Here is a 13,735-nt window from a genome sequence, read left to right on the forward strand (position 1 = left end):
GTGTACGTACCTAGACATCACACCTGGCCACTGCTTCTAGTCAACAACAGAAAACGGGAAGATGATAGGAGCCAATGAAAGGAAAATAAAGGGACAAAAGATAGAGAAGTAGAGAGGGAGGTGGGAAAAATCAATGTTTCAGAAAACCAGGACCCATCATGAAGGTATTTGTCACACACGTAGTAACACATACGAGGCCAGAATGTCTTTACAGGAAAGAAGAAAAGATGTGTCATTCAACGGATGTACAAGATGAGATCTAGAGACAACAGGATTCCCTGGAAATGGTGACCTCATAGGAAGAGGCAGCTTTGCGGTCTAGCTCCCTGAGCTAGAGCCGTGAGCACCCCTCCTGGCCCTGCCTATGCGTCCTCTTCATGCCCTCTCTGCCATGGGCACCAGACTCCTCTGCTGCGTGGTCATCTGGCTCCTGGGGGCAGGTGAGTTCTGGGCTGACAGATCACCATAACTGGGCTTTGTCTGTGGTTCTCTAGCTGTGTCTCAGATAGGCCCTGGACCTTCCTGTTGCGCAGTGATTTTCTGAAAGGTATTGACATTTAAATGAGAACGAATAATTGCATCGTGGAGTGAAAAGCAAAATTCATGTGCATTTTTACTTGAACGCAGGAAACTGGAAAGATATTTGAGCTACCTTGGGTTGCCATATTGTAAGGCACTCCCTCCGTCCGCCATTGTGGCCATTGACTCTGTCTCACATAATCTCTTCTCCTCTGAGGTCCCGTGAATGCTGGCGTCACCCAGAACCCGAGACACCTGGTGAGAAGGACAGGACAAGAGGCAACACTGACGTGCCGCCCTGAGAAAGGACACGGTTATTTTTACTGGTATCAGCAGCCCCTGGGGGAAGGTCTGAAATTCATGGTTTACCTCCAGAAGGAGAATATCATAGACGACTCAGGAATGCCAAAAAACCGCTTTTCTACTGAATTTTCCAAAGACGGACTCAGCGTTTTAAAGATCCAGCCGGTGGAGTTGGGGGACTCTGCAGGGTACTTTTGCGCCAGCTCTTACCCACATCAGTGCAGACTCCCATCGTCGCAAGGCACAAACCTCCCCGGCAAACAGCCCTGGGCTCAGGGACGGAGGGAATGTGCTGCTTGGTGAGCAAGCACACTAGCTAGAAAGCATTTTGCAGGGCGAGCATGGAAAGAGGGGAGGGAGCTTCATGGAACATCCCAGCCCACGCTCAGGAACTAAGACTGTCACCAGAGAAAGGTAAAGTGTTTTAAAACTGGACAGCATTTGTCAGATTACATATTTATTGAAGAAAAGTGCTCTTTGCTTCACTGAATGCTCTATTTCAAGTTCCCTATGGCATGCTTTCTTTTTTTTTTTATTATATTATGTTAATCACCATACAGTACATCCCCGGATTCCGATGTAAAGTTTGATGCTTCATTAGTTGCGTATAACACCCAGTGCACCATGCAATACGTGCCCTCCTTACTACCCATCACCAGTCTATCCCATTCCCCCACCCCCTCCCCTCTGAAGTCTTCAGTTTGTTTCTCATAGTCCATAGTCTCTCATGTTTCATTCCCCCTTCTGATTACCCCCCTTTTCTTTATCCCTTTCTTCCCCTACCGATCCTCCTAGTTCTTATGTTCCATAGATGAGAGAAATCATATGATAATTGTCTTTCTCTGCTTGACTTATTTCACTTAGCATTATCTCCTCCAGTGCCGTCCATGTTGCAGCAAATGTTGAGAATTCGTTCTTTCTGATAGCTGAGTAATATTCCATTGTATATATGGACCACAGCTTCTTAATCCAGTCATCTGTTGAAGGGCATCTCGGCTCCTTCCATGATTTGGCTATTGTGGACAATGCAGCTATGAACATTGGGGTGCATATGGCCCTTCTCTTTACTACGTCTGTATCTTTGGGGTAAACACCCAGTAGTGCAATGGCTGGGTCATAGGGTAGTTCAATTTTTAACTTTTTAAGGGACCTCCACACTGTTTTCCAGAGTGGCTGTACCAACTTGCATTCCCACCAACAATGTAGGAGGGATCCCCTTTCTCCACATCCTCTCCAACAATTGTTGTTTCTTGCCTTGTCTATCTTTGGCCTATGGCATGCTTTCAATGTAGAATTTCATTTACTCATCTAAGACAATCAAGCAAAGGAAATATTTTCTTCATTTTCAACATGAGCAAAAGCAAGTGTGGTTCCAAGGGTTCACTTTCCTTTCTCAGACTGAGAGAGAGAGAGAGAGAGAGAGAGAGAGAGAAGGAGAGGGAAAGAATACAAACCCACGTGTGTCTGGCTCAAATACCTGTGGTTTTTATACCAAGCTGCACTGCCTCTTATTCTTTCTGGAATAATCCCGGCTTTGTCCCTTGCCTCGTGCCTGTGCAGGCACGTGTGGGTGTCAGGATGAAGAACTCGGCTGTGAGGTCCTCAGAGGTGGTGGATGTAGAGTTGGATAGATTTGTCTGGAAGTTTGGAGAAAGATGTGGCCCCAGAATATTTTTAACTAGAAACATATCACCTGGGGGCGCCTGGGTGGCTCAGTCAGTTAAACATCCGACCCTTGATCTCAGCTCAGGTCTTGATCTCAGGGTCGTGAGTTCAAGCCCTGCGTTGTGCTCCATGCTGGGGTGGAGTCTACTTTAAAATTAAAAGAAAAGAAAAGAGAAGAAGAGAAAAGAAAAGAAAAGAAAGAAAAGAAACATATCACTTCAACTTTTTGTTATCTCAGTGAATTTTTTTTTTAAATTCTCATCACTCGGCAAACATTGGGAACCTACAGAAAAGTGTTGCCCTCACCAGGATGGAGTATAAACCATGTCACTGCACTGCGTTCGTTTCCTGTTTCTGCCTTTTGATTTTCTGAAATCATTTCACATGCTCCGGTCCCTCCCCTCCCTGCTAGGACAGAGGAGGATAGCGGCTGGGGGCCAGCAGGGAGGCAGGGAGACACCCTGAGAAGAACACCCCTGAACAGGATTGCAGGAGCTTTGACAGCACACTCTACGTGAAGCACCAGGCACATCACTTAAAGTGTAGTCTTCTAGGGGCGCCTGGGTGGCTCAGTCGTTGAGCATCTGCCTTCAGCTCAGGACGTGACCCCAGGGTCCTGGGATCGAGCCCCACATCAGGCTCCTCCGCTGGGAGCCTGCTTCTTCCTCTCCCACTCCCCCTGCTTGTGTTCCCTCTCTCTCTTGCTGTCTCTCTCTGTCAAATAAATAAATAAAATCTTTAAAAAAAATAAAGTGTAGTCTTCTAAAAGTATTGCTTCTGGGGGAGGGAAGAAAGGCCAAAAGAAGGGGAAAAGTGTCCTTTTGCAATCTGGTAATGAAGGGAAAAAAGAAGAAAACATTTCTAAGACAAGTTGGAGTTTTCCTGCAAAACAAAAGAGGGTCACACACTGAGGGGGTCTGCCCCACCCCCACCATGAACGCCAACCAACCATGTTACTAAACCAACCAAACCGACCTGGGCTTTGCCAGAACAGTGGGGAAGCTGGGTAGTGTATGAAACACCCAACATCATGAAAATGAGCAAGAGGAAAGTAAAATCCATAGAATAGAGCAAATCCCACAGACACACCTTTCAGCGGACTGTCCCCCCAAAATGATCATGTGTCCAAAGAAAATATAAGTCTGTGCTCCAAATGGAATTAAATACATACAAGCAAGGAGCTAGAGATAGGATAGCCCTAAGAGACAAATGAAAGAAAAAGTTGATTAAACTCAGAGAAGAAATGAAAGAAAAAGACAAAATTATCTAAGAAATGGAGAATAAGTGAAAAGATACCCAAGTTAGAATAAAATCAAATGGAAAATTAGTAAGAGAATTGAAGAAAGGCATGGGGACATGAAAGTGAATGAAAATGACAGAGAGAAGTCAAACCAGCCAGGGAGAAGGGGTCCAATGAAAGTCAGAGCTTGGCATGCATGCAGGATGGATGAGAGCGGGGTGCTATGTGCCCCAGCGATGGAATTAAAAATGATTTCTAGGTTCTCGTCTGACCTGTGGCTACAGGCGGTCACAGAGTAATGGAACCAAACGGTAACTGAGAAGGTAGAAGCAGGGGCCAATCGGAGAGGGACTTTGGCCCGAAATTGCCCACCCACTCAGCCCAGGGGGAGGCGGTTTGGGGAGGGAGGCCCAAGGGGGTGCACGTGCTTCGGCTGCCCTGTAGGTCTTCTCTTCTGCAAAGTTAGGGAGCCCGTCTGGAATATCTCTAGGATCCTTTGCAACTATTCGTTCCAGCCTTCGGACAAGTTCTGCATATTAAGCCAGGGGATTCACAGAGCTAAGTTTCTTTCCTTGTTTGTCTTCCAGGAGGTGCTTAGAGCTGCAAGGAGCCCCCCTTCCCATTATGGGTAATCAGGTGATCTGCTGTGTGGCTCTTTGTCTCCTCGGAGCAGGTGAGTCCTGGGGTTGGGGAGAAAATTCCTGTCCCAAGGGTGCAGAGCTCCGGATCTAAGCCTTGCCCCCCATGACATAAGCAGTAAGCACCTTCCCGGGCTGTGTTTCTAGAGCGTCTCTTTCTTCCATAGGCACAGCGGATGGTGGAATCACTCAGACCCCAAAATACTTGTTCAGAGAGGAAGGACAAGAGGCAACTCTGGAATGTGAACAGGATTTTAATCATGACTATATGTACTGGTACCGACAGGACCCAGGGCAAGGGCTGGGACTGATCTACTACTCGCTGGTAGAAAATGAAATTCAGAAAGGAGACATACCTGATGGCTACAGTGCCTCTTGGAAGAAGACGACATTCTCTCTCACTGTGACACGGATTCGAAAGAACCAGACAGCCCTGTATCTCTGTGCCAGTAGTAGAGACACAGTGAAGTACAGACACGTCCTCTCTGTGCAGAAATGTGTCTCGAGCCCTGCTTCCCCAGCAGGTGGCAGGGCTTTGCTGTATTCAGTGCCCCAATCTGCCTGCTTTCCTTCACCTCAGCCAGACCCCCAAAGCAGCTGCTGCCATCAACGTGCTTTGTGGAATGGCACAACACCTCGGCGATCCACTACGTTGGTTCTACGAATTACATCTATCTACATCAGAGAGTGACAGAGAGAGGGAGAGACAGAGAGAGAGAAAGGAGAAGGAGGAGGAGGAGAAGGAAGGGGCGAAGGAGGAGGAGGAGGAAAGAGAGTAGGCAAAAGAAAATATTAATTTTACATTCTAGCTCTCCTTACCAAATACTGGAAAACCAAAATGAACAGAAACTGGTCCCTTCCTTCAGAATAATAAAAGCCAAGCAGGAAGAAAAATGTGTAGAACACAGACACAGTGATCAATTTCCTCTAATGTGTGCTTTAATCAGAGATGTTAGTGGCCCTAGGAAACAGCATGGCTGGTTTTGTCTGTTGGCATCAGGAAGGGCTTCAAAGAGAAGGCAAAACCATGAGATGAAACTCAAATGATGAATCAGATTTCACCCAGTGGACAAGCACCCACAGTGATACAGCCTTAAGGAACTGGCAGGAGGGAGTGATGAGATAAAATCAGGAATGAAGACGGTCACCTCCACCCCGGGAATACGGCAACAGGAATCGATTTGGAAGAATGAGTGGAGCGAGGGTATTGAACGCAATTGAGTCTCTGGTTCCAGCGGACCTTCCTTGGACACCTGCATTGAAATACCCAGTAAAGGAGCGCCTGGCTGGCTCAGTCAGAAGAGTGTGGGACTCTTGATCTTGGGGTCATGATTTCAAGCCCCGTGCTGGGTGTAGAGATTACTAAAAATAAAAAAATAAAAACTGAAAGAAAAAAATAAATAGCCAGTAGGCTTATTTGGTGCTTAGGAGGGAGAGTTGGGCTTAAGAGAAACATTGCATGATTAATCAGCAGACAGTGGATCAGTATTATTTTGCAAATGCTCATTCTTCTGTATGCTTTCTCTCTTTGTGGTCTGACACCTATCTATCAAATTAAGGCAAGTGGTGTTAATTCTTGGGACTTCATTTGTTTAAAAGTATTTATTTGAGGGGCGCCTGGGTGACTCAGTCGTTAAGCATCTGCCTTCGACTCAGGTCATGATCCCAGTGTTCTGGGATCAAGCTCCGCATGGGCTCCCTGCTTGGTGAGAAGCCTGCTTCTCCCTCTCCCACTCCGCCTGCTTGTGTTCCCTCTCTCACTGCCTCTCTCTCTGTCAAATAAATAAATAAAATCTTTAAAAATATATTTATTTGATCACATAATTCTGCTTGCAGAAATGAATAACAGTCTATATTGTTCAGACTATCCCTCCCACTGCATACAACTAAAAATGCTGGATTAAATATAGTTTTAAATATTCTTGGAAGCATTTAAGAACCTCAGCCTGTTCTCCTGTATGGCCCTGGGTTTCGCAGGACAAGCAATTTCTGGGAATATGGGGAGTCCCTGACCATTACATATAAGTCTGGGCTTCATGCATTTTATTTGGATTCCTTTCTGAATTGTTAGCTTTGGGTTTCTTCTCCCATGTATTCTGCGGAAGCTTGACACACACAGAGACCAAAGTACTGAGAAGCAGAAATGGGAAAGAGACGCTAATCTATGAATAGGATTTACAACCCTGAAATGTGGTGGTATGCTGAGTACTAGCCCTCATTGCAACTGATGTCCTCTGACAATAGTAAAGAAACCATCAGGAATGCGATGTATCTAAGATGCTTTACTTTGTCCAGACCATATTCATCGATACCTTCAGATCAATCATTTCCTGAGCCAGTCAATACGGTCATAGACCAGTGGGAGACACATCCCCTAGAGTTCTCTGCTCCCTGGGTACAATCCATATTCCAGAAGTGATGGGAGGGGGTGAGGCTATCTGTTCAGAGAGAGAGAGGAAATTTAGGGGAGCACAGTAGGAGACAGACAATTTCATTTTTCTTTACTATCTTGGACATAACTTGAAGGGATATACATTTCCTCCTGTCAGTTGATGAATTTATAAAACAAAGACTATGGACCTTACACGATTTTTTAAAACATCCATTCTAACGCTATTGAACCATTTACTTTTTCAGAGTGGCCCTGATACTAGAAAGAACTTTTTAGCTGTGAAATTTCATAATAACCTCCATCCCTGTGACCAAGTTATAAAGAGTAATTGTATGAAATGAAAGTCCAAAAAGTCAAAATATCACCAAATCTTTCCTCAGCAAGCTTTGAGGAGCCATTGTATCTCTTTAGGAAGAGCAATTTACGAAAAATATCATCCAGGAGCTATAATATTTCTTGGCTACAGTAAAAAAAAAAGTTCTGAATTCAAAATTACACTGGAAGCAATCAGCAGCAAATTAGACAAGCCCGAAAACCAATTCGCTGATTGTATACAAACTCACGGAATATTCCAGGATTCTGAGGAACCACAAGAAAGTATGTGAGACAAATCATCTCACAACAACTTTATTCATGATGACCTCAAACGGGAAAATGCCCAAATGTCCATCAGCAATGCAATAGACAAATAGTGTTATATTTGTATAATACAATAAGATATAGCAAAAAAATCAAATATTATTTGCAAAATCATGGGTGAATCTCATAGACATGATGTTGAACAGAGAAGCCAGACACACGGGTACGTACTGTATGAAGTTAGAGTAGTGACTGCATGTGGAGGCATTTTTAATTTATTTGAAGGGAAGCACGAGGGAGGTTGATGGGGTTCTGAAAATGTCCTCTATCTTGATCCGGGTGGAGGTTACCTACCTGAGTGCGTTCATTTGTGAAAATTCGCTAAGATGTACACTTAAGATTTGTGTGGTCTATTATATGTATTTTATATCTCCCTTTAAAAGCTTAGAAAAACAACTACCACCACCACCATCCCAAAATATAATGACTAAAAATAAAAATATATTCTTCCTCACGGTTCCGCGGGTTGAATGGGCTCTGGTAGGCAGTTCCCCCTTGGGGTCTCTAATGTAGTGACAGACAGATAGTCACCGAGGCTGGAGATATCTGAAGGCTCAGCTGGGTTGGACATCCAAGGTGACTTCTTTATACCCATATCTGATACCTCACCTGGGATGACCAGGACAGCCGTAGACCAGCCCCACATGTCTTTCTCCACATAGCCCCTCAATGTGGTTAGGTGGTTTCCTCACAGCATGGTGGCCTCAGGGTAGTTCAAGTTATTACATACTGGCTGGCTTCCCCAAGAGTGAGCATTCAAGAGACCCAGGTGGAGTCTACAAGGCTATGGATGAAAATCATACAGTGCCCCTTCCATCACGTTCAAGTCAGCCCTGATCCTTAGAGGAATGTGAATGCTGGGAATATGGTGGTTCACCCGGGTGCCATCTCTGAGGAGCAGCAACCATAATATAATAAATTGGTACTACTGACCTCATTCCTTACCACTGAGACTAATGATGACTTCAGATCAGAACAACACCTGCTTCGTTTGCAAGCATTTTTCTTGAGGTCAATTCTAATTGAGAGCTAAACTACAAAGAAAGTTCTAGAAAATGTATTTCTTCCTTAGTTAAGTTGACAATGAATATGAAACACCAAAGGGATACATATATATATATATACCTGATGGCTGGTGGTCCTCAAAAAGAGTAGAAAGATTTTCTTTTGATCCAGGGGCTGCCAAACACTTCATTCCATTTATCTCACAATGTTATGGAGAAGTAATACATCACAGGCACATTCACATACTCTTTGCAGGGAAAAGGTACAGTTACGGTGGGAAGTGACCTCATCATAATGTGGTCTTCCCCCACCATGAAAAAAATACAGCCACAGAAGCCTATCAGATGCCATTGAATCCACATATCCGTACTGTGCATATGGTAATATTTAATACACAAGATTGCATTTGCAATGATAAAAATCTATGTCGTTATAGTACAAACATAATTTGATGGATCTGGTCCGAATCCCACCTCGCTTAGTTACTCACTCCAGATATAAAGAACTAAATATGAATGAAGCGCAACTGGGAAGTTGTTATAAAAATGAAAGTATGCTTTGGAGAAAAATCTTCAGCCTCTTTGAAATTGCTATACATTTCTGAGCATGAGCCGTTTAAATGAATATTCCAGCATGGTCAAAGCAGAAATAATTCCCTAAATCTCCTAGAACCTATTGCCACTGGCCCATACTTAGTCCATGACCTGTATCGTGGTGAAAGAGCTGCAAATAAATTGTCTTCCTAGCCTCCATTGTGATTTACAGAGTCATACAGACTATGATAAATAGCAATGTTTAGTATTAAGTCCATCAATATCAGGGAGACTGGCACGAGATAGTGGTGAAATAAATACTTCATTTAGAAGATGAGAAAATGTCTTTATCATCAGTATGAAGAAACATTGAACTTGGAGCCTAGGATTTCTTATGCTCACCCATAGTTCTAGTGATGAACAGTCATGAGTTGTCTCGGTTACTTTGAGGATACGTTACAGAAATAAAGAACTGACTATAATTCCATTTAGTACACAAACATAGAGCCTTTCTCTTAAATAAAGCTAAGAAACTTGTTGAAGTCTTTTCAATGATCTGGGTGTTAGTGCACGTTCTATAAAGGTAGGAGTAGAATTAGAACGTCTGAGGCCCCTTTCAGCCGTGTATGCGTGGCTCTGCGATAGAAAGAGCAATTGGGGCGCCTGGGTGGCTCAGCCGTTAAGCCTCTGCCTTTGGCTCAGGTCATGATCCCAGGGTCCTGGGATCGAGCCCGCATCGGGCTCCCTGCTCAGCGGGAAGCCTGCTTCTCCCTCCCATACTCCCCTTGCTTGTGTTCCTTCTCTCGCTTTCTCTGTCAAAATAAATAAATAAAATCTGAAAGAAGGAAAGAAAGAAGGACAGAAAGAAGGAAAGAAAGAAGGAAAGGAAGGAAGGAAAGGAAGGAAGGAAGGAAGGAAAGAAAGGAAAGAGCGAGCAATGGACCCTGCACTGCTGGCAAAGAAGTCACCACCAGGGGGCAGACTGGAGCACCTTCAGGATCACATAAGCGGTGGCCCACCCTCCTAGGGGCGGAGAAAGGGAGAAGGAAGAGCGTGGTCATGCCTATCTTGAGCTAGGTGTGGTATGAGGCCAACACCTGAAGATGCTGATGGTTCTGCTGCTCCTGGGGCCTGGTATGAACCGTTTTAGCTGCAGAGTTGGGGCAAGTGTGCATGTTGCTGGCATGCGTGAGTGGTAGCAGAGATTGCGGATTTTTTTACGCTGACCACAATGAGAAGGGACATCCGCGCTCTCTGAGTTCTGAAGGGTAGGGTGAGACGTCACCAGCCAGGGGAAGTGAGGGATTATGGTCGTAAGGCGTCTAGCGGGAGATGTCACCGAGCAGCAGGAATCTCTGGGAGCTGGACAAAAGGCAAAGGAGCGTGGCTGTGAGCTGTCCCCCTGTGGTCGCGTCCGACGGGTCCTCTGGCCTCCGTCATCTCCTTGACCTCTGTTTCGGCAGGCTCTGGGCTGGGTGCTCTGGTCATCCAAGATCCAAGCACAGTCATCTGCAAGAGCGGCACCTTGGTGAAGATCGAGTGCCACGCGGTGGACTTTCAAGCCACAACCGTGTTTTGGTATCGCCAGCTCCCTGCACAGGGCCTCACGCTGATGGCAACCTCAAACGTGGGCTCCAGTGCCGCACATGAACGGGACTTCCCCGCCGCCAGGTTTCCCATTAGCCATCCAAACAACAGACTTTCCAGTCTGACGGTGACGAGTGCGAGTCCTGCGGACAGCAGCCTCTACTTCTGCGGTGCTTAGCACAGCGCTGGGCACAGATCCGAGACCCCGACAAGAACCCTGGCAACAGCCCCCTCGGCCCCACCTCCGCGAATCCCCCGAGCCCTGCAGAGGGAGGCGTGGGGAGAGAAAAACCGCAGACTGAGACATCTGTGTGTGTGTGTGTGTGTGTGTGTGTGTGTGTGTGTGTGTGTGAGAGAGAGAGAGAGAGAGAGAGCGAGAGAGCGAGAGAGCAAACATCCGAGAACAGTGTATGCAGGAGGTTCACAGGTGTTTGAGAACTAGCAAGATGGGAACGGAGCTGGGCCCCATCAAGTGGCCCGCTGACATGGCAATATCCCTGGGCTAAGGATTATAAGGCTTTTTCCTGACTGCCCAGCACACACACGCACACACGTCAGGGGGAGAATTCCACAGGTTTCTAGGAAGTCAGGTCTTTTAAGTCTCCCGCATCCTTGGATACGCCCATTCTGCATGTGATTTCTTTCTTTTTTTTTAAAGATTTTATTTATTTATGTGACAGAGAGACAGCCAGCAAGAGAGGGAACACAGCAGGGGAGTGGGAGAGGAAGAAGCAGGCTCCCAGTGGAGGAGCCTGATGTGGGGCTTGATCCCTGAACGCGGGGATCACGCCCTGAGCTGAAGGCAGACGCTTAACGACTGCGCTACTCAGGCACCCCCTGCATGTCGTTTCTTATCTCACACATGAGAGATCGGCAAAGGCTGTGAGTCAGCTGGAACTGGAAATCGGTGCGCACAAAAGTAATTTCCAGGACTCGTTTACAGGAGTCTCAACCCAGTTGCTGCGGTACTTACCCTAACTCAGGCGTCCGTGAGCATTGGCTTGGCTCCGTCACAACCGCCTACCCCTGCGGCTGTTTTTCCATTCTGGAATATGGAAAGCCATCTGACTGCTTTGGACTGACCAATAGTCAGTTTAAAATACTCTCTAAATGTCGGAGTGCCTTTCATCTTTACTCTCTGGTACTGTTTTTCAGAATCAGTTAAGATTCTTTTGTTTTTTCTAACAAAAATGGACTCTGGCTAATTTAGTTCAGGTGACTCGATCAAATACTCCCTTGAGAATTTGAAGCCCCTGATATTATGTATTTAATGGTTATTCTCCTTTTAAGGAAAGGTATAAGGGGGGGAAAACATTAAATATTATTCCTAAGTACCTTACATCAAGATCTGTGTGTCCTTTAAGCAGAGACATTACTTTCTCTTTTTAACAAGATATAGGGCAAAAAAATGTTTTATAAGATCCTTTGAAAGATCTCAATCTAAATTATTTTTTGAGGGAACTACTTGTAGTCCCATGAAAGAATAGAGTCATAAAATAAAACCACTTCAAATATCTAATGAAATTATGATTAGATGTTATCTTTGTCATTTTTCCTCACTCCAGAAATGCTCATGAAAGCAACAAAGTGACATTCACCTCTGAAGCAGGTGCTCATTTGTGAGTAAACCCTCTGGGTTCACTATCCCCAAAGGGAGAGGGGGGAGAGAGGGCTCAGATATTTGAAATATGCCCTCTGACAAGCAGAGGGCTGAAACCAGGAGAAGCAATAAGTGAACATTGCTATGTCTTGGGTAGAAATTGAAAGGCCAGTAGAAAATCTCTTAGGCAGTTTTAAGTTTCTTAGTGGCATAAAACTTCCAATTCACTGTTTAAAAGGAAAGCAAACATTTTATTCTGACATAGTCCCACTTGTCTATTTTTGTTTTTGTTGTCAGTGCTTTTAGGCTGATTAAAAAAATATCATTGCCAAGACCATAATCAACAAGGTTTTCTCCTATGTTTTCTTCTTAAAGTTTTATAGTTTGGGGTCTTAAGTTTTAGTCTTTGGTTAATTTTGAATTGATTTTTTTTAAAGAATTTTTATTTATTTATGTGACAGAGAGACAGCCAGCGAGAGAGGGAACGCAGCAGGAGAGTGCGAGAGGAAGAAGTAGGCTCCCAGCGGAGGAGCCTGATGTGGGGCTCGATCCCACAACGCCAGGATCACGCCCTGAGCCGAAGGCAGACACTTAACGACTGTGCTACCCAGGCACCCCTTGAATTGATTTTTATGCATGATACAAGATAGGGGTCCATTTTCACTCATTTGCATATGGATATCCAGTTTTCCCAACACCATTTATTGAAGAGACTAGCCTTTTCCATTGTGGCACCCTTCTGGAAGATCAGGTGACCATGTACAAGTGGGTTTATTTCTGGAATCTCTATTCCGTTCCACTGGTCTATGTGTCTGTCTTTATGCCAGTACCATACTCTTTCATCATTGTAGCTTAGTATGGAATTGGAGAAAATATTTGCAACCACAAATCTGGTAAGACGTTAATATCTAAAAATATATGAGAAACTCCTACAACTCAATAGCAAATAAAAATACTAACCTGATTTTAAAACTGCCAAAGGACTTGAAAAAACATTTCATGGAAAGAAGACATGTAAATGGACAACACTTATACGGAAATGTGCTTGAGACCCCTCATCGTCAGGGAAATGCAAATCAGAACCAAAATGAGCTATCACTTCACAAGACTGTTATTAAAGAAAGAAAAGATACGTATTGGGGGGGGAGGATGCGAAGAAATGGGAGCCCTTGTACAACAATTGGCCATGTAGCTGCTATGGAAAACAATATGGAAGTTCCACAAAAATTTAAAAAAATAGAACTACCACCCAGCAATCCCACTTCTGGGTATATATCTAAAAGAATTGAAATCAGGATCTTTTTTTTAAAAAAAGATTTTATTTATTTATTTGACAGAGAGACAGCCAGCGAGAGAGGGAACACAAGCAGGGGGAGTGGGAGAGGAAGAAGCAGGCTCCCAGCGGAGGAGCCCGATGTGGGACTCGATCCCGGAACGCCGGGATGACGCCCTGAGCCAAAGGCAGATGCCTGACGACTGAGCCACCCAGGAGCCCCTGAAATCAGGATCTTGAAGAGATATCTGCACTCCCAGGTTCATTGCAGCATTTTTCACAGCAGCCAAAATATGGAAGCAACTCAGATGTCCATCAGTAGATAAGCGGATAAAGGAAAC

General features: G+C 44.9%; 3 long non-coding RNA genes and 2 gene segments (V, D, J or C); 3 read left to right on the plus strand and 2 right to left on the minus strand.

Moving 5' to 3' along the window:
* LOC117795175 overlaps positions 1-13,735 on the minus strand; it is a 140,080-nt gene that overhangs the window by 51,965 nt on the left and 74,380 nt on the right. The window lies entirely within an intron of this gene.
* LOC109490378 overlaps positions 1-13,735 on the plus strand; it is a 139,661-nt gene that overhangs the window by 46,615 nt on the left and 79,311 nt on the right.
* LOC117795149 lies at positions 199-1,167 on the plus strand. The segment is given in 2 exon segments: positions 199-440; positions 737-1,167. Coding segments are annotated over 2 exon segments (465 nt in total).
* Positions 383-8,637, minus strand: LOC117795166. The gene is made up of 3 exons (XR_004619015.1): positions 8,522-8,637; positions 653-774; positions 383-540 (listed from the first exon to the last, which is right to left on the minus strand). It is a non-coding gene; the product is annotated as an uncharacterized LOC117795166 (long non-coding RNA).
* LOC117795159 lies at positions 4,136-4,818 on the plus strand. The gene is made up of 2 exons (XR_004618998.1): positions 4,136-4,400; positions 4,533-4,818. It is a non-coding gene; the product is annotated as an uncharacterized LOC117795159 (long non-coding RNA).

The sequence above is a fragment of the Ailuropoda melanoleuca genome, chromosome 1 (assembly GCF_002007445.2).
Source record: "Ailuropoda melanoleuca isolate Jingjing chromosome 1, ASM200744v2, whole genome shotgun sequence".
Taxonomy (NCBI): Eukaryota; Metazoa; Chordata; class Mammalia; order Carnivora; family Ursidae; genus Ailuropoda; species Ailuropoda melanoleuca.